At 43.6% G+C, this 22,483-nt stretch overlaps 1 protein-coding gene and 1 long non-coding RNA gene across 13 annotated transcripts in view; one reads left to right on the forward strand and one right to left on the reverse strand.

Annotated features, from left to right (window-relative positions):
- Positions 1-15,701, reverse strand: part of PPIP5K2 (diphosphoinositol pentakisphosphate kinase 2) — a 70,577-nt gene extending 54,876 nt beyond the window's left edge. For 6 of the 12 annotated variants that reach the window (XM_083151714.1, XM_083151713.1, XM_083151711.1 and 3 more), the window contains exons 1-3: positions 15,085-15,701; positions 7,662-7,857; positions 827-917 (exon numbers count right to left, since the gene is read on the reverse strand). In XM_083151714.1, coding sequence (XP_083007840.1) covers positions 827-917; positions 7,662-7,857; positions 15,085-15,240 — 443 coding nt within the window. In that variant the 5' untranslated portion in view covers positions 15,241-15,701. The remainder of the gene's footprint in view (positions 1-826; positions 918-7,661; positions 7,858-15,084) is intronic. The other 6 variants (XM_083151719.1, XM_083151718.1, XM_083151716.1 and 3 more) reach the window with 1 other exon arrangement.
- A 44-nt stretch (positions 15,702-15,745) lies between these two features.
- On the forward strand, positions 15,746-21,518 carry LOC146016293 (uncharacterized). Its single transcript, XR_014449193.1, has 4 exons — positions 15,746-15,902; positions 18,018-18,092; positions 18,169-18,282; positions 20,155-21,518. It is a non-coding gene; the product is annotated as an uncharacterized LOC146016293 (long non-coding RNA).
- The last annotated feature ends 965 nt before the right edge of the window (positions 21,519-22,483 follow it).

Below are 22,483 nucleotides of genomic sequence, written 5' to 3' on the forward strand. Positions count from 1 at the left end.
TATGAGGAACACAATTACTAATAATGCAGTGAATTAGCAATTTAACACATTTTAAATAAAGGACATGTAACTAATGTATGAGCTGTAACAGATCCAATATACCTGTAATAAAATTATTGTTGTATAACCAATTAGCTTAATTAGGACTCAAAATATATAGCATGGCGTTTAGCAGAATGATACCCCTTTTTACACCAAAAATCCCAGATCCAATCTGGCATTTGGAACACGGATCTGGGATTTTCAACGTTTACACTGTGGTGCCTACCCGCAGTGTAGACGGAGGCGGCACTTGGAGATGACATCATCTCCAAGCGCTGGGGTCACGATCACCCCCGCTCGGACCGCAGATCACCACACTGGGGGCAGCCCAGCACCAAGGTCAGCTGCTGGGCTGCCCCCAGCCCTCGTCCGCGAGGTGAATGGATGCCGCACACTAGCATTCGCCTCCTCGCTGTCTGCAGAGGCTGTGTGTGCCCCCATCCAACTTGCGGACGCTGCGGTCCACAGGTTGGTCTATCCCCGTTTACACTGCCCTCTACCCAGGTCCTAGCCGTGTTCAACCCAGGTCAGAACCTGGGTAGAAGTCCCGTGTAAAAGGGACACGGTGTGAGCCCTTTTCAGCGCCGCTGACCTGGGTTTTTGCAGCGGTGTAAAAGGGGTATAAGCTTCCTTATCTGTAGCACAGCACTGCATGCACTACACTACTGGGCCTCAACATCATGGAGGCTCCATAAAGCAACCTAGAGACAGGGGCACAAAAAGCAAGGATGGGTACATTTGTAGTGAGCCTTCCCTGACCTTGTGTGGCCCTGGAACATCTTACCTGTCTTGAATGTGGTATTGCAGATTTAAGTCATTAATAACAAAAGGACTTCTGAGTTTTGCATAGGCAAATGCTTTATCCAATGGAAACCCTAAAAATAAAATAAAAATATTTATTTTAAAAAAAAAAATTGCTTTAGAGAATGTGAATTAGAGAGTGTTCAATGGAGATTTGTGCTAAAACCACTAAAAGTTTGCTTGTACTAATTAGAAATAAGAATTACACTAAACTAGATCTTACGGACAACCATATAAAAAGACATTTGGCTCACTAGTGGGTGAACTACATGCCCTAAGCGTCCTCTGCAAGTCTCTTTCATAACCGAAAAGAAATTCCTCAGTAAGTAGACAGGACATGTTCATGTAAAAACCGAGCCTAATTGTGCTATTAAAGAGCCGATAACTCAATGTGCAAATAAAACCTTCAAAATGGAGAAAAAAAAAAAGATAAATCCTGTGCAATAATAATCATTGAGTTGTTAATTGCTTGAGATCAGTGCCTCATATTAAAATGCATAAGTGTGAAATGATTCATCCAAATAAATATGCAATTAGATATTTTACTACCATTTGCATAATTATACACTCATAAACCACATCTGGTAAGACATGTTTTATACTAGGATGCTGGCCCTTGGGTGCATGATGGTGACTAATTACGTGCTATGTGGCAAATTTGTTTTTTCATAATAAGTTGTGGCCGAATAAATCTTATTCTGGTAATTGGCAATGGGACGTGTCCTTTAATTTAACAGAAACCGCTGAAACTGCTCCCTCCACCGTTTTCCCACCGGGAAGGAGGAGATCATTTTTCTAGCAAACCCTGTCTGGAAGAAAAACCAGGAGAAACACAAGACATAAAATCCCTGGAATAATCTTTTAAAATCAGAAAAAGAGGACAAAGAGGATGATCATCCTCTGCCCAGCAGCAAATTCCCGGAAATGGAAGTAGAACTGCAGCATGAATTGTGCACTTTCATTTATACAATAGGTGAACAATAGTAGTATGGCAACAAAGTATGTACCGAGGACTATGTGGCAGCCTGACAGATGCTCCATAACTCCTATGTCAGCATAACGAATGACAGAAGAGATCTACTGTACATCGCTAAAGCCTGCTTACAGCGGCCAAGCTCTTTACCTGTAGATCAGGGGTCCTCAAACTATTTTGCTCTGGGACTCCATCAGACAATAAAAATAATGACAGGACCCCAGCAAGTTACTGCAGAAGGTCATCACCTCACATGTGTGGTCAGCAGACAGCACATGCATGACAGCATTGTGGAGGCACAAGATAATGTGAGTCTAACATAACAGACAATTCAACTGATAGACTCCTTGAATCACTGACTGAGATGAGAGAAGTCATTAGCTTGGTGGTCAGCAACATGGAGTCATGACCCCATGCTGAAAATGTCAGGACCTACATTTTAAGAACCGCTGCTGTAGATGAATGATCATATGATTTAGGGTTCTTCTCACATATGTTTAATGCTCAGACAAAATTCAGTAAATTAAGAAAGCCCCTCTTCCTGTGATGTATGATGCTGACTTTAAAGCCAAATTTATAATATTGGGAAGTGAAATTTAGAAACCACTGTAGACTAAAAGGCTTCGAGCAAATATTTGTTCTTACTAGATCATAAGATCTCTGAAAGTGCCCATACACACTGCAATAATTGCATGCGTTGTGGTCCCGATCACATTGCACGCAAATCGCATCCAATATGCGTGTGATGCGATCGGAACCTAGTTCCAAAAATATATGCAGCACATACTTTGTGATCTGTGCGATCGGATGTGCGCAGGAGCATATCGCAGTGTGTATGGGCACCTTGAGACAGAGCAAAAAGATATGCCACTATCTAAGCCAGGCATGTCCAACCTGCGGCCCTCCAGATGTGCTAAAACTACACATCCCAGCATGCCTTGCCACAATTTGGCTATTAGGGAATGCTAAAATGATGGCAATGCATGCTGGGATGTGTAGTTTTAGCACATCTGGAGGGCCGCAGGTTGGACATGCCTGATCTAAGCTATGGTGCAGGCCACAAGAAAAACCAGTTGAGCACCATTCCAGTGGTCCATAAGTAGCTTAGGATTTATATAAGGATTTATAGATGATAAAGTGGTGGGGGAAATACATGCTCTGCAAGCTTGTGGAACAACACGTGTCAGCATGCCTGGATATTAAGGGCCTAGCAGGACCTATAGTACAACTGTAAATAAACTATTAAAACAAAGCACTGAATGCTGTAGTCATTTATTGAAGTGCACCTTCACCAAGTGTGCTATTGTCTTTAAGCTCTTTTGAATGGACGCTGACCACCAGGACTTCTGGTGTGTTCCCCACTGTCAGAATGCCATTCATTGCCTCGTGCTGGCTAATACTAGGCAGTGAGTCACCATTTTACATTTTAAAAATGGTGCCACAAGTGAGCCAATCACAACTGTCTGAATTAATTTTTTAACTGGGACACTGCCATTTTGCCTGTAAAGCACTGATTGAAGCCTACCGCTGCTGCCCTACGCCCACTGCAGTAATAGCTAAAGGGGACTGGATCGTTCCTGGGATCTAGTACAGACCCCATGCACATAGCCTTTGCAGGGTCTTAGACAGATGGTACCAGGATTTCCCCGGAACCAATTCCACAGCAGCTAACTCTGGTTCCTGGGCAGTGCTGCTGATGCTGCCCAGATGACAGCTGCTATAGACAGTGTGCACAGCTGCCGGGACTGGCTATCTTTCATCAGCTCTGCTTTCAGCATCCTACACACTACAACATCGACGGCCACAACTCCTGGTTTTAAGCATGTTTGAAAACCATTTGAGCCAACAATAATTGGCTGCAGGAGGGTACACACTTGCAGAATGGCGGGGCAAGTGTTTGTTCGAGGTTCGGAACGCCTGAGGACTTAACAGCTGTGTACCTATGTTTACAGATTTATAATATTTACTGATTTATCTTGTATATGGAGACAGTAAAAGTCCCAAAAAGAACTACTAAGACCTTCCTCCTCATCAGGACCAGGACATGGGGAGTCACTTTACTTGGTTAATTCTTCCACTGCGATTTTCTGCACCAGTCCTAAAGGGAGGGTGGAAGCTTAGATGCCTACAGCCACTACCTGTGCCAGACTTGCCCCAAGAACACGTTACAGTGGAGGCCCAAGTCTGCTGGCAGACCAGATACCGGCTAGTGAAGAAACTAGAATATACAAAATGGAAACTCTTTCACTGCAAAGCCTTAATACAGCCTTCAACATCCACCATTATAATCATGGCCACCATTCCATTCCTCATTAACTGGATATTTACAATATCCCATTTCCAAACTGTGCTAATACCATCATCTTCCTCTATCAACATTAGTCCTTTACTAGTTTTACCTGTACCCATATTTCATACAGCTACAAAAAAAAAAAAAAAAAAAAAAAAGTATGTATGTATATTTTCATTTAATTTTTTATACTACCTTATGTTTAATACAGATGCTATATGACCTATTAAATATCACTTAACTGTAGCGGATATGGATCATATACTGTATGAAGGTCGACATACGTTAACTCAACCACTGAAGGTCACCAAGGTTTAGGTGGTCACCTGAAATAGGCCGACATGGCTAAGGTCAACAGGGTTGCAAGGTCGACAATGGAAAGGTCAAAAGGTCGATGTGAGGTTTTCACAGTTTTGTCCCAAAATGTCGACATGGACACCATCTAAGTGTACCGCTACGCTCGTCATGCTTCGGCCACACATTTATATTCTCCCAGCATGCCGTAGTTGATGGTAAGGTATGAAATACTGCTCGTTGGCATAACTCGACTTCAAGAACAAGAAAAAAAACTCATGTCGACCTTCTATATTTTTTATTAATATACTTTCTATCAATTTCTATCAATTATTTTACTTTTCATATTTTATGTCATAGGTGTTGTCCGATGTTTCTTTTACATTGCAATCCAAAAGTTTGTACGGGCAGAAGTGAGTTTTCTGATACAAGCAAGAGAATGAAAATTCCACGCCGCCGTAGAGTGAGAGGTCAAGTGATGTCATGGCAGCAGGCAGAAGTGATGAGAATACATACCACACATGAAGAAATGCCATGGGCTAAACCTGGAAGGTATATTGCAGAGGAAAAATGATGTGGTCACGCACAAACTGTCTCTAAAGGGGAAAATGGACTAAACTTCTAAAAAATGGAAAGAGGTTAGATTTGGTCTAACATGACTCTATTGCAGGGGTAGCCAACACCAGTCCTCGAGAGCTACTAACAGGTTCACGCTTTCCAGCTCACCTCACAGGTGCACAGCTGTACTCATTACTGACCAACACATTTTAAAAGATCCAAAGGTGGAGCTAATTACTTCATTTGTGATTCTGTGTGGAGACATGGAAAACGTTTACTGTTGGTAGCTCTCGAGGACTGGAGTTGGCTACCCCTGCTCTATTGAATCCTAGAATGAGACAGAATCTGATTGGGTGCTATGGCCAGCGTCATCTTTCCATCTTTAGAAGTTTTATAAAACTTACCCCTAATATAGAAAGTATAAAAGAGATACCACATCTACCCTAAACTATCAGACTAAGCCCGTACAAGGCAAAACTAGGTAGCCCATTGACACTACCACTCAGTGGTAACGAGTGCAGATAAGTGTGCTGGCAAATGTACGCCCAGCCTCCATTCCCCACAAAGGCAATACCCATCCTGAGGTTACAGACTTGGCCAAATACTTGTGTTATTGGACTGTACACTACCTTTGAAGTATACCAGGGAGACCTAACCTATGAACTACATACAGGAATAAATATGTACCTCAAATTCATGATTATAATGTAAGCTAGGTATTATTTAAAAGAGGTACAGAATGGAAAGATACAAGGAACACAAGGTATACTGCATGATAGATAATAGCAGTAGTGGCAAATTAGGTAAAGTAAAATTATCTCCCTCAAAATATATATAGGCTATAACGGAAGACTGGGAATAAAATAACTCCAAAACCTTACAAAGCCACTGCGGTGTCTGATGTGATTACTTATCGCAGCCAACCGGGTGAGTGCTGTGTTTCTTGAAGAGACTTGTATAATAATAATAATAATAATAATAATAATAATAATAATAATAATAATATTATTTATATAGCGCTTTTCTCCCAATAGGACTCAAAGTGCTTTACCATTGTCTTTACAGCTCAAAATACAAAACAAGCTTAACAGTAGATATCAGTAAAATGCTTGAGTAAATAGATAGGTTTTCAGTCTATTTTTAAAGGATTCTACAGTGGGGCTTCTCATACTGTGCGAGGAAGAGAGTTCCACAGAGTCGGAGCAACAAAGTTGAAAGCTCGACCCCCAGATGAATTCAGGGAAATTCTGGGGACTGTTAGTAGTCCTTCTTCAATGGATCGTAGTAATAGTGTAGACAGCAAGGAATCAGCAGCTGCAGCAGGTACTTTGGGCCTTAGTCATGTAGGGCCTTGAAAGTGAGTAAGTCAATCTTGAAAAGGATTCACCATTTTACAGGTAGCCAGTAAAGGAAGTAGAAAATGGGAGTTATGTGGCTGGAGCGGGGCTGGTTAGTTAATAGTCTGGCGGCTGCATTTTGTACCAGCTGCAAGCAGTGCAATTTTTTTGATGGGAGACCCAGGTAGAGAGCATTGCAGTAGTCTAGGCATGATGATATAAATGCATGTATGTCTTTAGGCAGGTCTTCTGAGGGAATTAAGTGCTTGATTCTGGCTATATATGCTGCTGAGAAACTCAGACAAAATAACCAAAACATCGATCAATATATATATATAATCAAATCACTCCCTAATAGCTCCTTAACAGAATAGGAGGGAGGTGCTTAACAAAAAAAAAAAACACAACGAGGACCTGTACCCCAGAATAAATTGATCAAATTACACAAAATGTATTAAAGGAGGACACCAATCTTTTGCCCTAGCCCATGGGTCCTCAAACTGCGGCCCTCCAGATGTTGTGAAACGACAAATCCCAGCATGCCTTGCCACAGTTTTGCTATAAGGGAGTGTTAAAACTGTGGCAAGGCATGCTGGGAGTTGTAGTTTCACAACATCTGGAGGGCCGCAGTTTGAGGACCCATGCCCTAGCCAATTCCAGTCCTCGAGAGCTACCAACAGTTAACGTTTTCCAGATCTCCTCACAAAACCACAAGTGAAGTCATTAGATCCACCTGTGGATCTTTTAAAATGTGTCTGAGTAATGAGTGCAGCTGTGCAGCAGCTAGGTGGTCTGGAAAACATGAACTGTTGGTAGCTCTCGAGGACCGGAGTTGGCTACCCCTGCCCTAAGCCATAGTTTTGTATTTGCTTGGAGGATATCTTTGCAGCTTCATGTGTTTGTGCAGTGAACCTGATATTTCTCCTGCACACAATACTATATGATCCTTTCTCAACATGAATTAACTTATTTTAAATACTCTACCGGCAAGCTATTCCAGCACTAATTGAGACGTGCAAACAAAAACTTAGCTTTAAGGTCTCTGAAGAGGTTAAATACATTTTACACATCCCAAAATGAAAAACTATAAAATTGTGAGGTTGGTAAAATGAAAAGGTCCAGTCATAAAGGACAGACTGATTAGAAACGGGGAATGTGTATAGGGGTGAGTCACTGTGTGAGCAGCACATCTGATGGAAAGGTTAACAGATGTAATTACCGCTGACGGCAGCTAACCTGTGCTGGGAGGACTGCTCGCCGACGGCACGCAAGATTAATATTTAAATTGCTGCTATAACGTCTAGGTCAGCATTCTATAGAAATACAATTATTCATGGCTAGATATGACGACTGACTGGAACTGTACCTTTGGAGTGGAAGGATATGAGGCAATCACACAGTGGCCAATTTTCCACAGATTCATTTAATATAACATCTTCTTCGATTATAACTACAGTAATGTACTTGAATAAGGACAGGCGCTCCAATATTTCACTCATGGGTTTCGATTTGGATTTTTTGGCCATAGCGCAAATTCCCACCACAATCTGCCTTTCTGGTGGCTAGAACAAAACACAAAAACAAAATTTACATTGCGGAATAAAACAATAGGCAAGTTTATAACCCATAACAAAGATCTAAACATATTTTTTAAAATACGGACCAAATTTCACATAAATACCAAAGACCAAATACATCTGCCCCACGGTAAATAGTGGGGCAGATGTATTAAGCCTGGTGAAGTGATAAAAAAGTGGAAGGTGATAACAAACCAGCTGTGTTTGAAAAATGGCAGGTGTTGATTGGCTGATGCATTATAACTTCACCAAGCTTAATACATCTGCCCCACTGTATGCACTGAGGAAAGCAAAAAAAATAAAAAAAAAAAGCTGGCATCCGGGACAATTGAATACATCTCCTTAAGCATACATAACCTCTATAGAGAACATTTACCAAGTTATCCTAGAAGTAGACTCCACATCAGGCATGTCCAACCTTGGCCATCCAGCTGTTGTGAAACTAGACATCCCAGCATGCCTTGCAATAGTTTTAGCAGTCCCTGATAGCAAAACGGTGGCAAGGCATGATGGGACTTGTAGTTTCATAACAGCTGGAGGGCCAAGGTTGGACATGCCGGATCTACATGGTCAATTCACTAGGAATTAGTGACATTATACTGGGCTTCCCAACTGCTCCACTGTTCACTGGAGAGACCAGTTCTGTAGATCTAAGAAGGAGGATCAGCCAAAAGTGGGTTGTTCTGGGTATATATGGGTGTGGTTTGTATGACGGGCGTGGACTTAAATGTCTACAGTGTCTAGGTAGACAGTCAATAGGTCAACAACAAACAGTTCGATATACACAAGGTCATCATGCAATAGGTCTATTTGGCCAGAAGGTCAACACATGTGAAAGGTCGACGTGGAAAAGGCTGACACATGAAAATAGACATGAGTTTCCCATTTTGTGTCAATGTCAACATGTACCCCCAAATACTGCATAGCTTTGCTCGGCACACTTTACCATTCCCAACTGTGGTCCACGGCAAAGTATGAAAAAGTCCCCCCAAAAATTAAGAAAAACTTGTCAATCTTTCATGCGTTAACCATTGTCAAGTCGACCTTTCAACTGCTTCCCTGTGTGACTATGTATGTGTGAGAGCAGATGGTGGCAGCACTTATTGCCCATACACGTTACAATTATTGCATACAATAAATATTGTATACAATATCGCATCTCATCGATTTTGCGATTAGATGAGATCTAGTACAAAAAGTATGTGCTGCACATACTTTTTGTACTAGATCTCATCTCATCGCAAAATCGATGAGATGCGATGCGATATTGTATACAATATTGTATGCAATAATTGTAACGTTTATGGGCACCTTTACTTTTGTTTTTTTGACTCGGAGCTGAGAGAAATGCAAAATGAATTACTGAGCACCTTGGCAGAACCATGCTGCACTGCACGTGGGAGTCATTTCACCTTTTGCAATTCAAATGGTTAAAATGTTTCAATTAATTGTCTTTTTTTTTTTTTAAATGGTCTTCATTGGATGTTGATTGATGTTAATGTTCTTATTAATCACCTTTAGATCTGCCACTAGCGCTTGGGCTGTTGAGCCTGACTAGACGTTGGGCTTGAAAGGGTTACAATGTGAGATTTAGATTTAAGAAGGACGTTTCCAAACCCAAGCTTAATTTGCAGCACACTGCAAAAATAAAGTATAGAATTATGGAGCTACGGCACATGCAAAAGCAGCTAATATTTACGCTGCATGGAAAAAGAAAAAAAGTAATTTTACTTCCTTGCTCTGCTCTGGTTTGTCCAAGTACTAGTAAGGGTGAATGGTCATGGCCGTGGGAGAATCTATTTAGCAGTAATTAACTTTGCCCCTTTATGCATTATTGTGCAGTGTTCTAATCAACTGGTCAAATAGCAGCAGTAACTGTGTGAGGAAAGACAGTAAAAGCAGAGCCGGCCCTAGCCTAAATGGCGCCCTAGGCAAGATTTTGGCTGGTGCCCCCTAGCACCGCCACTAGTTCCGCCTCTGACCCTGCTCCCCTTTCCCAGCACCATCAACCCTCATCATAGCAGTCATCATTTGGGTGCTCCTACCCGCAATATTTTAAATAGAAACAGTGCACACATTTGGTGTGCAGCCCAAACAGGGGTGTGTTCTCGCTGGGAAGGGGCATGGCCACACAATTTTACCCCCAATTCAAATTATGCCACACAGTAGTGCAACTTTATTCACATTATATCATGTGATGGTGTCCCTTATTCACGTTACATCACACTGTAGTACCACTTTACCTTATATACATTACTCCTCACATTATTCACATTATACCCTTAGAAACAAAATCCTGAGAAAATATTGTATTTTAACCACCTCCATGGCCACACTGCAACCCAGCAGAAAGCAGTGTGTGCTGGGCAGAGGAGAAGAGCTGCAGCTGCTGCTGCCACTTAAGGGGAGGGAGCCCGGGGCCCCCACTGGGCCCTCCCATCAGACTTTGGCCTGGGTAATTTGTACCCCCTAGCTCTTTCTCTCGGCACCCCTGATAATACCACACAGTAATGCCCCTTACACATGACACACATTATTAATGTCCTTATAACCATAATGCCCCTTACACATTATGCCAACCTTTATTAATGCCCTTCATACACATAATGACACATATAATGCCCCTTACACATATGTTGCACATTATTAATGCCCTTATACACATGACACACATAATGCCCATTACAGTTCTGCTAACGTTGGTTGCCTTTTTTGCTGAAAATTCGTCTTATTTGCAATGTTATGACCAGCACACACAAGGAGCTTCCGATGATTAAAATTATATGCAGCATGCCTATATTCTGTGTGCGACTGTGGCTGTACCTGCATACGGAATGCTATGTTACAGTGATTTCCATGAATACACTATTTCATATGCAGATACAGCCTCACTCACACACAGAATATAGGCATGCTGCATATCATTTTAATCAGCAGAAGCTGTTGATGCCCCCAGGCATTCCAAATGCCCTAGGCAATTGCCTAGTTTGCCTATACCTAAGGCCGGCCCTGAGTAAAAGCCTCGGAGGAATAACTACAACCAATAGTTACAATATTAATTTTTTTCATTCCTCTCTGACAAGTCATTGTACAAAGGTGCCTTACAATCCACATAACAGTTATGTTATAGCGGTTCCACTGAGTCTAGTTCAACCATCTAGTCCAGGGGTAGCCAACTCCAGTCCTCGAGAGCTACCAACAGTTAACGTTTTCCAGGTCTCCTCACAGAATCATAAGTGAAGTATTTAGCTCCACCTGTGGATCATTTATAATGTGTCAGTCAGCGATGAGTGCACCTGTGCCCCAGCTAGGTAATCTAGAAACCGTGAACTGTTGGTAGATCTCGAGGACCGGAGTTGGCTACCACTGATCTAGTCAAACATGTCTAGTTAGACATACAGATAGTGGTAGATGCTCAATTAGTTCAGTAATATTACTTAGGTGCATGAGGGAGGGGTTAATACTGAGTAAGTAAAACAAGAAATTTTTTCCCTCAGCTCACTGAATGGTATTAGTAACCAATCTTGAACACTACATGAAAATAGAATTCAGAGATATTGGTTACATATACTGGTGTGCCGCACTGGGCTTCCTAGCTTATGATAGTTTTTGAGGTGCCGCACCCTGCACCTAGATATAGCACTAGGGACCCCTAATATACAGAGAAGCCTTGATTTGGCTTGGGGGCATATCATACACCTGCGCAGGTATATGTAACCAATATCTCTGAATTATATTATGTAGTGTTCAAGATTGGTTACTAATACTATTCAGTGAGCTGGGGGAAAAAATGTCTTGTGTTACTTACTCATGTCTAGTTAGACGCCTATAGATAGTCAACCACGTCTCGATTGACTAACAAACGTTAGATGCAAACATTAGGTCGACAGGAGCGTGATCGACAATCACAAGGTCAACATGCGTTTTTCACCTTTTTTTGGTGGCTATGTCTTCATACGTCAACAAATAAGTGTACAGGCTATGCTCGCCATGCTGTGGGCACGGTACTTCGGTACACTATTATAATCTAATGCTATGCCCACTTGGGTAGTAAAGTATAAACCAAGTTGGTCTAAAGCAAAAAACTTGAAAAACTCATGCCGACTTGAGGACTATCGATTACGTTCCCAATGACTTAATGCTTGCGTTACAGTTGATCTAGACCAGGGGTGGGGAACCTTTGGCCTTCCAGCTGTTGTTCGAACTACACATCCCAGCATGCCCTGCAACAGTTTTAGTATGGCCAAATAGCGAAAGTGTACCAGGGCATGCTGGGATGTGCAGTTCAACAACAACTGGAGGGCCAAAAGGTTCCCCCATCCCTGATCTAGACACTGTCAACTATCTATAGGCATTTAACGAGATGCGTTCAATTAAGCATGGTCGTCTAGACACCATCAACCGTATATGATACAAAACACAGGTACAAGAACACTGCACCATAAATGCCTCAGGCTCCAGGGCCATGTATTAACAAGTTGAGAAATAAAATTCACACCCATGTGAGTTAGATTGGCTGGAATGGAACCAAACACCCACCCTTCCGCTGGCTGAAGTAAACGTCACTAACAGTGGAGTCAAGCAATAGATGGATCCACCTGGATTCACATTGCAAAAGCTGAAGATCCCGATTTCCTGCCTCCAACAGAGGAGGTAGGAATACAGTCAATCGTTCAGTACCTGACACTGTTCAAAGAGTACTTACTTTCTAAAAAATGCCATGCTTTCCCAGATGATATTAGAGGAGGTATCGAGGGTCTCCAGCTTTTGCAATGTGAAAATATCACTAATGCTGTGTACACACGGGGGCGATAGGGGCTGAAATCGCTGGGAATATGGTCGCTGAGCGACCATATTGCCAGTGATTGGAGTGTGCACCATCGATAAATCGCCGGGTGCGCGCTCCCGTTTTCAGCCCCTGAAAGAGCATGCTCCTCTGACCAGCGACTTCCCCTGCCTCTTCACCCAGCAGTGTTTAAATTTTCATCTGCAACCATCTCTGGTCGCAGATGAAAACGGGACACGGGGCAATATGATTGCTGAGCAATATATTGCTAACAATATATTGCCAGCGATCATATTGCCCCGTGTGTACGCACCTTTAGATGTGATTGCGCCTCTGGGTTTATAGGAACAGATTTCATTTTTAGCATTCTGATAATTATCTTTTATTTAATTTTTTTGACAATTTTTGTATTATTCACATGTTAAACTTATATGTATGGTTACCATGGTGATGTTTTCTATACTATTGCTTAACATCCACTGTTAGTGACGTTCACTTCAGACAGCAGAAGGGCGGGTGTTTGGTCCCATTCCGGCCAGTCTGACTCACATGGGCGTGATCACTACAAAACAGGTATGTTATATCCAGATGACAATTTACTAAAAATGAAACAGTGACCACACTTTGGCATCTGAATCTCCGTTTTTTTGTTTTTTTTTGTCAGGGACAAATATTAAATTGGTGTTAAATTAATTGTTTGTAGAAATAACCACCAGTACCTACACTAAATCCACTACATTCTTTGCTAACCAGCATAACCCACCTTTCCCTTAGTTTACCATCTGCATTTATTCCATCTACCTTGTATGTCTAATGGCCACATACATCTGTGGCTCCATCTTCATCGATGATTGGTGATCCATTACAGAATCCAGAAATTGAAACATGTAAAAATGCCCAATTCCCATGCCCAGCCATCCGAGGATTGGGACATTATGATGGACTGGCGGCCAGAAGTTTTGGTTCTCTTTAGTAGACAATCACGATGGTTGTGATGTCAACACTGATCATGTGTACAGGTTCAGAATGACGACGTTCAGCTTGTCAATATTATTAAACTGTTGACATGCTGTTTTTGTTCTTATTCTCTCCGTAACCCTAAAGCTGGCATACACTGCGCTTTTCACCCTACTTCGAAAGATCGGGCTGATAAATCAAGTGAAGTGTGGCAAATTGTATGTGTTTTGTCTCCCATTGCGATCCGCAGTCCCGTGCTGGGATCACATGCAATATATCCTATGCAAAAGTACTGCATTCGATCCAACCGCCAGCCAGGAAGCTGCCGAGTCACTTGCTGAGGTATCGCATGCAATACCTTGGCCTAGTGCAGCGGTTCTCAAACTGTGGTTCCTGACCCCCAAAGTGGGTCCCGACCACCTCAGCATGGGGTCACAACTCCATGTTGCTGATTGTTAGGCTAATGTGTCTGTGGAGGGGGACAAGGTATAACTCATTAAGTAAACACCCACTGCTTCCCTCTTCCATCCCCCCCCCTGTCCCCTCCATTACTCACTGCCTTATGCTAGGTACACACCAGGACGACTAGGGCCCGATCAGCACAATCTAGATCCAATTCCGATCAATCGGATGTAGATTGTGTGCTGATTGGGCCCTTTTCTGACCTGGTGTGGAGCGATTCCGATCCGATGCGCGGTCCCGCGGGTCGGTCGGTCGTTATTGAGATCCTACCTGCTGCAGGTAGGATCTCAATGACGACCATAGAACCGGGTGCGGGTCGCCATCGGATCGGACCCGCTCACGGTGCACATCGTGAGCGGGTCGTGCCCTCCCGCGTCATCGTGAGCGGGTCGGACGAGACACTGACGACCCGCTCACGATGTGCATCGTGAGCGGGTCGTCCTGGTGTGTACCTGTCACAAAAGCAGTCACTTCACTTCACTGATCACACATTCAGTAGTAACTTGCTGGGGTCCTGTATTAATTTTTATTGTCTGATGGGGTCCCAGAGCAAAATAGTTTAAGAACCCCTGGCCTAGTGTATGGGGGCTTTAAGTGTGGAAGCTGTGCAAATGTCAACACTGTAAACATTGTCAATGTTGACATTCTGCAAGTATCAGCATTAATGCATGATGACATCATCAAATGTTAACATTCTGCTGTCAACACTGAATGGCGACTTTGTGACTGCATACCCCTAGATTTATCTACTCCGTTTTCCCCACAATCCAGCACTGTGGGGCAGTGATGTGCATTACACAATGACCATAAAAAATCAAATATGCCCAAATTACCCAGTGACCTGTAACAAGGGCGCCAGGCACATGATGACACAAACATGATTTCAAAAAACATTATCTAGCGCTCATGCCATGTGGGGTTAGGGTTGGTAAATAAGTGGACTAGAATACCCCCCACCACCACACACCCACAATATTATGAGGATAAAAGGAGGGGGCTATACATACAGAGTCATATTCTTCATCATCATCATCGTCGTCTTCCTCAATGTTGTCAAACTGATTTCCCAAATGTTCCACTTTACTTTGGTCCAGACCATCCTCAGACTCCTCACAACCCACAAAGAACCTCGGGGTGTCGCCCCCGGTGGCGCTTTCAGACATGGAGGAAAGTGTGTGTTTGGCCCAGCATGTGCCCTAGGTGCAGGGACAGCGCAGTGGTAATCCGCCGCCACCAGCAGAAGCAGCGAGTGGGTGGTGAGGGGGTTAATGCTGTAACTCAGCGGCGCGGTACAGGGGGCTGGGGAAGCTCCATCATTCCTGAGTGTTACTACCGCGGCGCTTCACACACAAGCATCACACGCTGCTACTCTCTGGTATCAGCTGTCAGGCGGCGTGCCATTCCTACACACAGCTCTGCTCATCACACTAGCACCGCACTGCGCGTCCCACCGAGAGCAGACCGATACATAACATCGCTGCTGCTACACTCACGCACTACTTCCTCCGCCCTGCAACCAGCAACAGCAGCGGTAATGACTACGCGGTAGTGTTCTCTTCTCCCCACGTTGATTTCATCGGGCGGTCCGACTCCGCCCGGATCAGTGACGGCGGCGAGCCTGGAGTCGCGCTGCGCTGACGTTTCATTGCTATAGTAACGTGTGTACCACGCCACCTAGAGGCGGCTGCCCGCAGCCTCACCTGCCCATTTACACTGCGGCACAGAAGGGAGTACCTGCTGCTGTGCTGCAGCTGCTGCTCCCTCTGTGCAGCCAGCCTGACCCTCTCCGTGAGGGAGAAAAATTCTCTGTTCCTGAGCTTCCCTGGTAATGTATGATTACCATCACCTGTGGTGAAACACCTTTCTTATAAATTAACTAGCTCACCCAGGGCCACCACCAGAAATGTTGGGGCCCGGGACTGACCTACAATCCGGGCCCCCAGCGGCACAGCGCCATATCTCCGCCTGCCAGCACCAGACCTCCCCCTACCCCGTCCCCATTACGATTAGTTACCATCACCTGCGTCACTGGATCGTCCTCCAGCTCCTTCAGCCTTTACGGTCAGTTCCGGAGCACACACTGCAAAGTGCATCCTGCAGAGCGCCGAGCCCCTCTGTGTCCTAGGCTCGGAGCTCTGCAGGCTGCACCATGCTTCGGGCACGGTGCATGGTCAATTGTAGGCATGCAGAGAGTGTGGCCATGGTTACTGTGCTTCTGAGGCACCGCCATCATCTTTTTGGCCCACAATCTGGGAAGGTCTCCACCACTCTTAAGACTGTCTTGTGGAAAAGGCAATGAATGCAATGGGGTTCGTGCGGCGCACACTTAACTGCAAGAAGTGCTTTTATGATAAGAAGTGCCTTGTTAAAACTAAGATGGCGAATGAGGCAGAGGTCAGGGGGTGCTACCCCTTCTACTATTGCCTACAAGCAGTATGAAACCATGATGAAGGCGCTGTTTCCAGCAGTGTAAATCTGTCCACCTGGTGTCATATATTCTGATGCACCATGTCTTGAGTGATATTGGTAATGTCCATGTTAGCATCCCTCCCAACTGTCGGCGGAGGGCAGTTGGGAGTCCTCCCTGTCCACAGTCTATATTCCTGCAGGCAGAGTGGCTGGGGGCATGGCCAGCCGCTCACAGAGCCGCTGGCCCTGCCCCCACAGCGGTAAAATGGGGGCATGGCCTCGCAGGAGTGTCTTGAGTATAGGCCACGTACCCTTGCCGCAAGGCCATGCCCCCCAAAACTCCCGCTTCCCATTCGTCTTATGTTGGGAGGTATGATGTTAGTAATAAAAAAAGACAATTATGGTGCTTTGCGCTGCTGGGTAAATAGGTTGCTGAGTGTATCTGCTGAACAAAAGTAGAACCGGACACACTGTTTAAATTGTAACAACTTTACAAAATTAAAAGCTTTTGATACATATACACACAAGATAAAAATTGTATTTTATATATGGGGTCTCCAGATTTTGGTGCAATCGTGAAAGAAGCAGCATATATTTATCAGCAGTAGTAGTTCAGTATATATTAGGGAGGTCCGCACATTCAAGGGTAATAAGCCGATATAGTGAAAAAGCCAATCCTTTAGCATGTAAGCAGGACACGCAAATAGTGTTCGTTGGCAAAGTCTAGTGTCACAATAGGCAGTAATGGTTTACATTTTATCACTTGCAGAGTGAAAGTAGGGACCGTACAGATTGATGTATTGCTCACCTATATATATATAAGCGGTGTCCAATCCCTGTATGTAGAAGTCCCACAGCCCGACGGCTATTTTTTTATGCCGTTTGTAGAGGCCGGTAATATTCAAAGGTGAGTGGCCACACCCCTTTTCCTGGAGCGCATCTTCAGCGAGCGCACAACTACATCCTTCACTTTGGACGCCCAGGTGGGCCTGTTTACTTTAAACGCCAGGACCTATTTTTAATCCCATTCCCACCATCTCTCTGCTCTCTCTCTCGCTGCTCTCTTAGCACGTACACTGGCAACGCTAACACCCTCCCAAACCCTTTCCTATTATGGTGCCCCCCCTGTCATTATCTCCTGGATCCGCCCCTGAATGTTTGCAACCTGAAATCAAATCAGTTTACAATTTTATACACAATTTGCCCATAAAGTCACAATGTAAAGGTTACTTTAAAATTAAAATGGTAGTGTTTCGGAGTGGCTTTCAAAGATGTATCCATATTGTACTTTCTAAATTGTAATTTAATTAAAAAAATTAAAATAAATTAACAATGAGAAAATATTTAGAAAAAGGATATTACAATAATTACACAGAAAAAAACACATTTGCCATCGACAATGATGACACATCTGTAGCATTCATGTACAGTATAGGGTAAATTGCAATTAAATTTGAGCACAAAGTCACAAATTTCTTCATGTCGCAGATTATTAAAGGGACAAAATAGTCTGTATATATCTCAATTTCAGCAGCATCACGGAGGTCAGAAACCGTGTCTATCCCACCTGCAGAAGATACAGCCTCCGAGGTGGAACAATTGGCAGGTAACATTTTTAAAACAATGGCTTCGGTTATGTGTACTGTAAAAAAAATTCCATTTACACAATTTTACTCCTATAGGTTCGTCAACACAAGTTTCTCCACCACGCTAGATTTCAGTGTTGGTGCCTGCTCCGTCAGTGCAGATCGTAAGAACTCCGCCTCACGAAACCACGCATTCCACACCAGTTGGAGGTACATATGTCTACCTTAACAGCACATTTAAAAGAAGCAACCAAATGTTTTTTATTTTTATTTTTTTATTTTACACATATATTCTCACAAATGTGAATGGACCCACTTTTAACTTGCAAAACTGCATTGTTTACAACTTCACAACCTCTGAAAGGTGTAGATGATACCCCTTTCACATCGCACTTTTAAAACGGTATATTGCCGTTTTTTTCCCTTTTTAAAACGTTTAAGGGTGCACTGTGAATGCACCACAGGCAATTTACCGTTTTAAATTAACTGGCATTTCGAACCGTGTAAAAAGCAGAGTCCTACACGGTTCCTTGCCGTTTTTTGTGCAATGTGAATGTGTACAGTTTGTCTGAAACGGTATTTCAGGCAAACAACACAAGCACAAGCACAATTTGTGGCGCCCCCTCCCCTCCTATATGTCACACAGGACACACAATCCCACTGCTATACAATAGGTGCGCGCCAGTGGTGTCCAGGTGTGCACCACTGGCGCAGCACCTCTACGGGACACCTCCCCCGCCGCCGCTGAGCTCATCCTTAAAGCCACAGTCCGGGGGTACAATACAGACTGAGATATTATATATGACCAGAGTATGTTGTCCCCGGTCCCACCCGCCGCATCCTCTCCCGCAGTGTAAGGCCAGCAGGCAGCAGCAGCAGATTGGCACTGACACCACGTGTGTATGACAGCCACATCTGTATATACAGTAGGACGGGGCATTGTCATTGTGTTCTTCCCATTACGCTGACAGCGGCGGGGTGAGCACTGCAGGACGTGGCGGGAGTATAACAGGGCTGTAAATAAAACTACTTAAAAATGTCAGTGAACTTTTTCATTTACCGACCACACTGATAGGAGTGAGACCATCATTATGGTAATATTTTTTACGGCTTCAACCTAGACTATAGCGGAGTACAGTGGAAGCTCTCTGTCACTGCCTAATCACCAATAACTTCTAATCGCACACATATGCTGCCGTACACACACGCGCGGCACACATCTCCCCTGCAAGCTACAGACCACAAGCACCCCGCAACCTGGACTCGATACCCGTACGCAACCAACAAGCTGCTGCTCCTCCATATACTCGCCTTCAGCTGTCAGTGGCTGTGCAAAGAGCAGAGAAAATCCAGGGGGACAGGTGTGTGACACAGGTTCTCTGATGACAGGCCGGTGTGCGTGGTGCTGTCCTTCAGCGACAGCAGCTTCTGTACCGTCCAATAGCAGGGAGTGCGGCCTGTGCCCCCCTCTAGCTTCCCCGTGATCCACCCCCCCCCCCCCGACACAACCCACAGTGGCTCTCACATAGCACTTGAAACGTGTTCTGGATGAAACGTTTCAAGTGCTATGTGAATGACACTTAACCGGTATTTAAAACGGTAATCTGGGTCACTGTTAAGGCTCTGACCCGTTTTAATTACCGTTTTAAAATACCGGTTTTTAAACCGTGTCTGCGATGTGAAAGGGGTATGACACTGTAAATGCAATGTTGATGCTGGTGCATGGTAAATAAATGACATGTATTCTGGTGGTGTAACCTAATTAACCTGTAGCACAGTGGTAGTTTACTTTTAGTGGTCATTAAGAATCTAACTAAACCATATTTCTCATCCTCCTGTAACTCCAAATTATTATAAACAACATTATATATATTTTTCAGTGTCAAATGTATTACATTTAGATTGTAATGTAGGCAAAAAGTGATTATGAGTGACATACATGTATGTATTTGCCTTTTGTAGTGCATCTTATTCTAACTACGTTTTTTTGTTTACACTTTAAAAAAACATCAGTACAATGTTTTTTTTAAATTTTTGATTATTCATGTACCCATAAACTAACTAAACTTTTCTCATACGCAGTAGGGAAGATCAATGGACATTCACAGGCCATCTAATTACAGGAAAAGGAGGAAACCATTACCCTACATCTAATGCCAATTTCTTCCCCTTCTGGCACACCACAACATCAGGCAGCACCAACCCCACAATTCAGTACTCTAAAGCCGCACAAGCCGTACACAGAACGTGATGAAAACGAGGGGCCCACCATGCAGCCAGTCAGACGGCTTGTAACCAACAAGCTGCAAAACATTCCGGAAGTGGGCAGGCACAAGTACCGTCTATATTCGGCAACCACTCGTCTTGTGGCTGAGGTTTATTCAATGCACAATTTTGATTGCAACATTAGAAGTGACCTCCTTAATTTTGAATCTAGATTCCTAACACTAATGGAGTTACAGGGCCAGCACCAGGCTATAATAATTAGGCTAATGGAGGCGCAAGAGCATGCAACAAGGGAGACGCTCATTCATCTGCAGCATCTCAAATGTCAGGACACACAACTCCAAGCTCCAGTCCGTCTCCATTAAGGAGATCTGGTCGGGCCAGGGGTCAACAAAGACCCAACAGCACCATTCTCTGCATCCAGAGGCTGCAGAAGGCGATCAGCAGCTATCCTATTATTTTTGTATAATCTGTTTTATTGAGAATTAAAAGAAGTAACAGAAATAAGAGTCTGGAGTGATTACAATCTAAGAAAACAAAAGATTAGTCACCATATCTCGACGCAGCGAGACAAACATTTTCACACAATGGGTAATAAAATGAACACTTCAAATAGAGTCCTCGCAAATCGACATGCTGATTAAATTTGAAGAGATGCAGAGACTGAGTGACATGGATTATAAGTAATCAAATAGTACAATCAAAATGAGGTGAAAGAAGATTGGGGAAATAGACTAGTGTGAAGGAAAGAAGAAGAGGGGAGACTGACCCTTCCCAGGGCTGAAAAGACATAAATATAAGCAGTTGAAAGCTAGTATAGTCTAGAAAAGTACTGAGTACTGAGTTACTCTGCTTGAGTCTTTATACATCGGTGGAATCTTATAGTCCAGCCAAAAAAAGCCAGGCGGCAGCAAAATTTGAATGTTTATCGACTGTGGCAAAACAGGATTTACAGTACGTGTAGGAGGATCTCCACAGTGCTGGTATTGTAGCTCTTGCAGAATTACCTAAAATTCTAAGCAATGAGGTTTTATATAAAGAGAGCGAAGTGGAGGAGAGTTTTAGCAACAAAAAGGTGGGACATGTGGGGAGGGAGGTACAGAGTATGTCCTGTGATATTTTAATAATATCAGCCCAGAAGGGTTTAATGAGTGGGCATTCCCACCATATGTGTAAGAAAGTTCCACATGATATGTTAGATAAATGTCTGTACCATTGCATGATTATTTTGTACTGGGTTTCTCTAGTCTGAATACAAACAGAGCTTCTGTGAGCCTTGAGAAATATAGATTCCCAGTCTTTGTTGGAGATCATTAAATCTAAGTCTCATTCCCAAGCTCGGGTAAATGTTGAAGATATATCATTATTTGAGTTCTGGAGAAGTCTGTATAACAATGAGATTACATGTGCAGGGTCGTGTGTGGCTACAAAAAGTCTCTTGAACGAGGTCAGTTCGCGGGACGCTAATGGAAGTCTGGAATTCGTTTGCAGGAAATGTCTAACTTGAAGGAACTTCCAAAAGTCCCTGGAAAGAACCTCCCATTTGGCTTGAATGTCAGAAAATGATTGTATTCCTGAGGGAGTAACCAGCTGAACTACTCTGAAAAGTCCCTCTAGTGCCCATTGGGAAAAGTAAGGGATAGTCATGCCGGGTTGGAAATCTGGATTGTACAAAAGGGAAGTTAGTTGGCCAAATTCCGAGGAGATGTGGGGCCTACGGCGTAGGAGTTTCCATGAGGGAAGGGTAGAGGGGATAGACGGGTGATTAGAAAGAGGCTTGGGGAGGTTAGGAAGCCAGGGAAATATCTTTGGGTATTGTTGTACACATACACCTTCAAGTTCCACCCATTGCTTATTGCTCCGACTTCTAGTCCAATCCAGTACTCTGTTCAAGTGCACAGCATAGTAATAGTTTTTAATGTCTGGTAATCGAAATCCACCTCTGTGAATGGTCCTAGTAAGGATGTCTCCTTTAATTCTGGGTCTCTTGCGGAGCCAAATAAATTGCTGGATTAGAGTTCATATAGTTCTAAACCATATGTCTGGAACAGAGATTGGGAGGGTCTGGAGTATATAAAGCAGCTTTGGTAGGGAATTCATCTTAGTGACATTTACTCTCAAGAACCAAGATAATTTTTTAGTGTGCCATCTGCTACAGTCTGCGTCTGAGCTCTAATAAGGGGTT

This window comes from Crinia signifera, chromosome 1, assembly GCF_055691185.1.
Source record: "Crinia signifera chromosome 1, ASM5569118v1, whole genome shotgun sequence".
Taxonomy (NCBI): domain Eukaryota; kingdom Metazoa; phylum Chordata; class Amphibia; order Anura; family Myobatrachidae; genus Crinia; species Crinia signifera.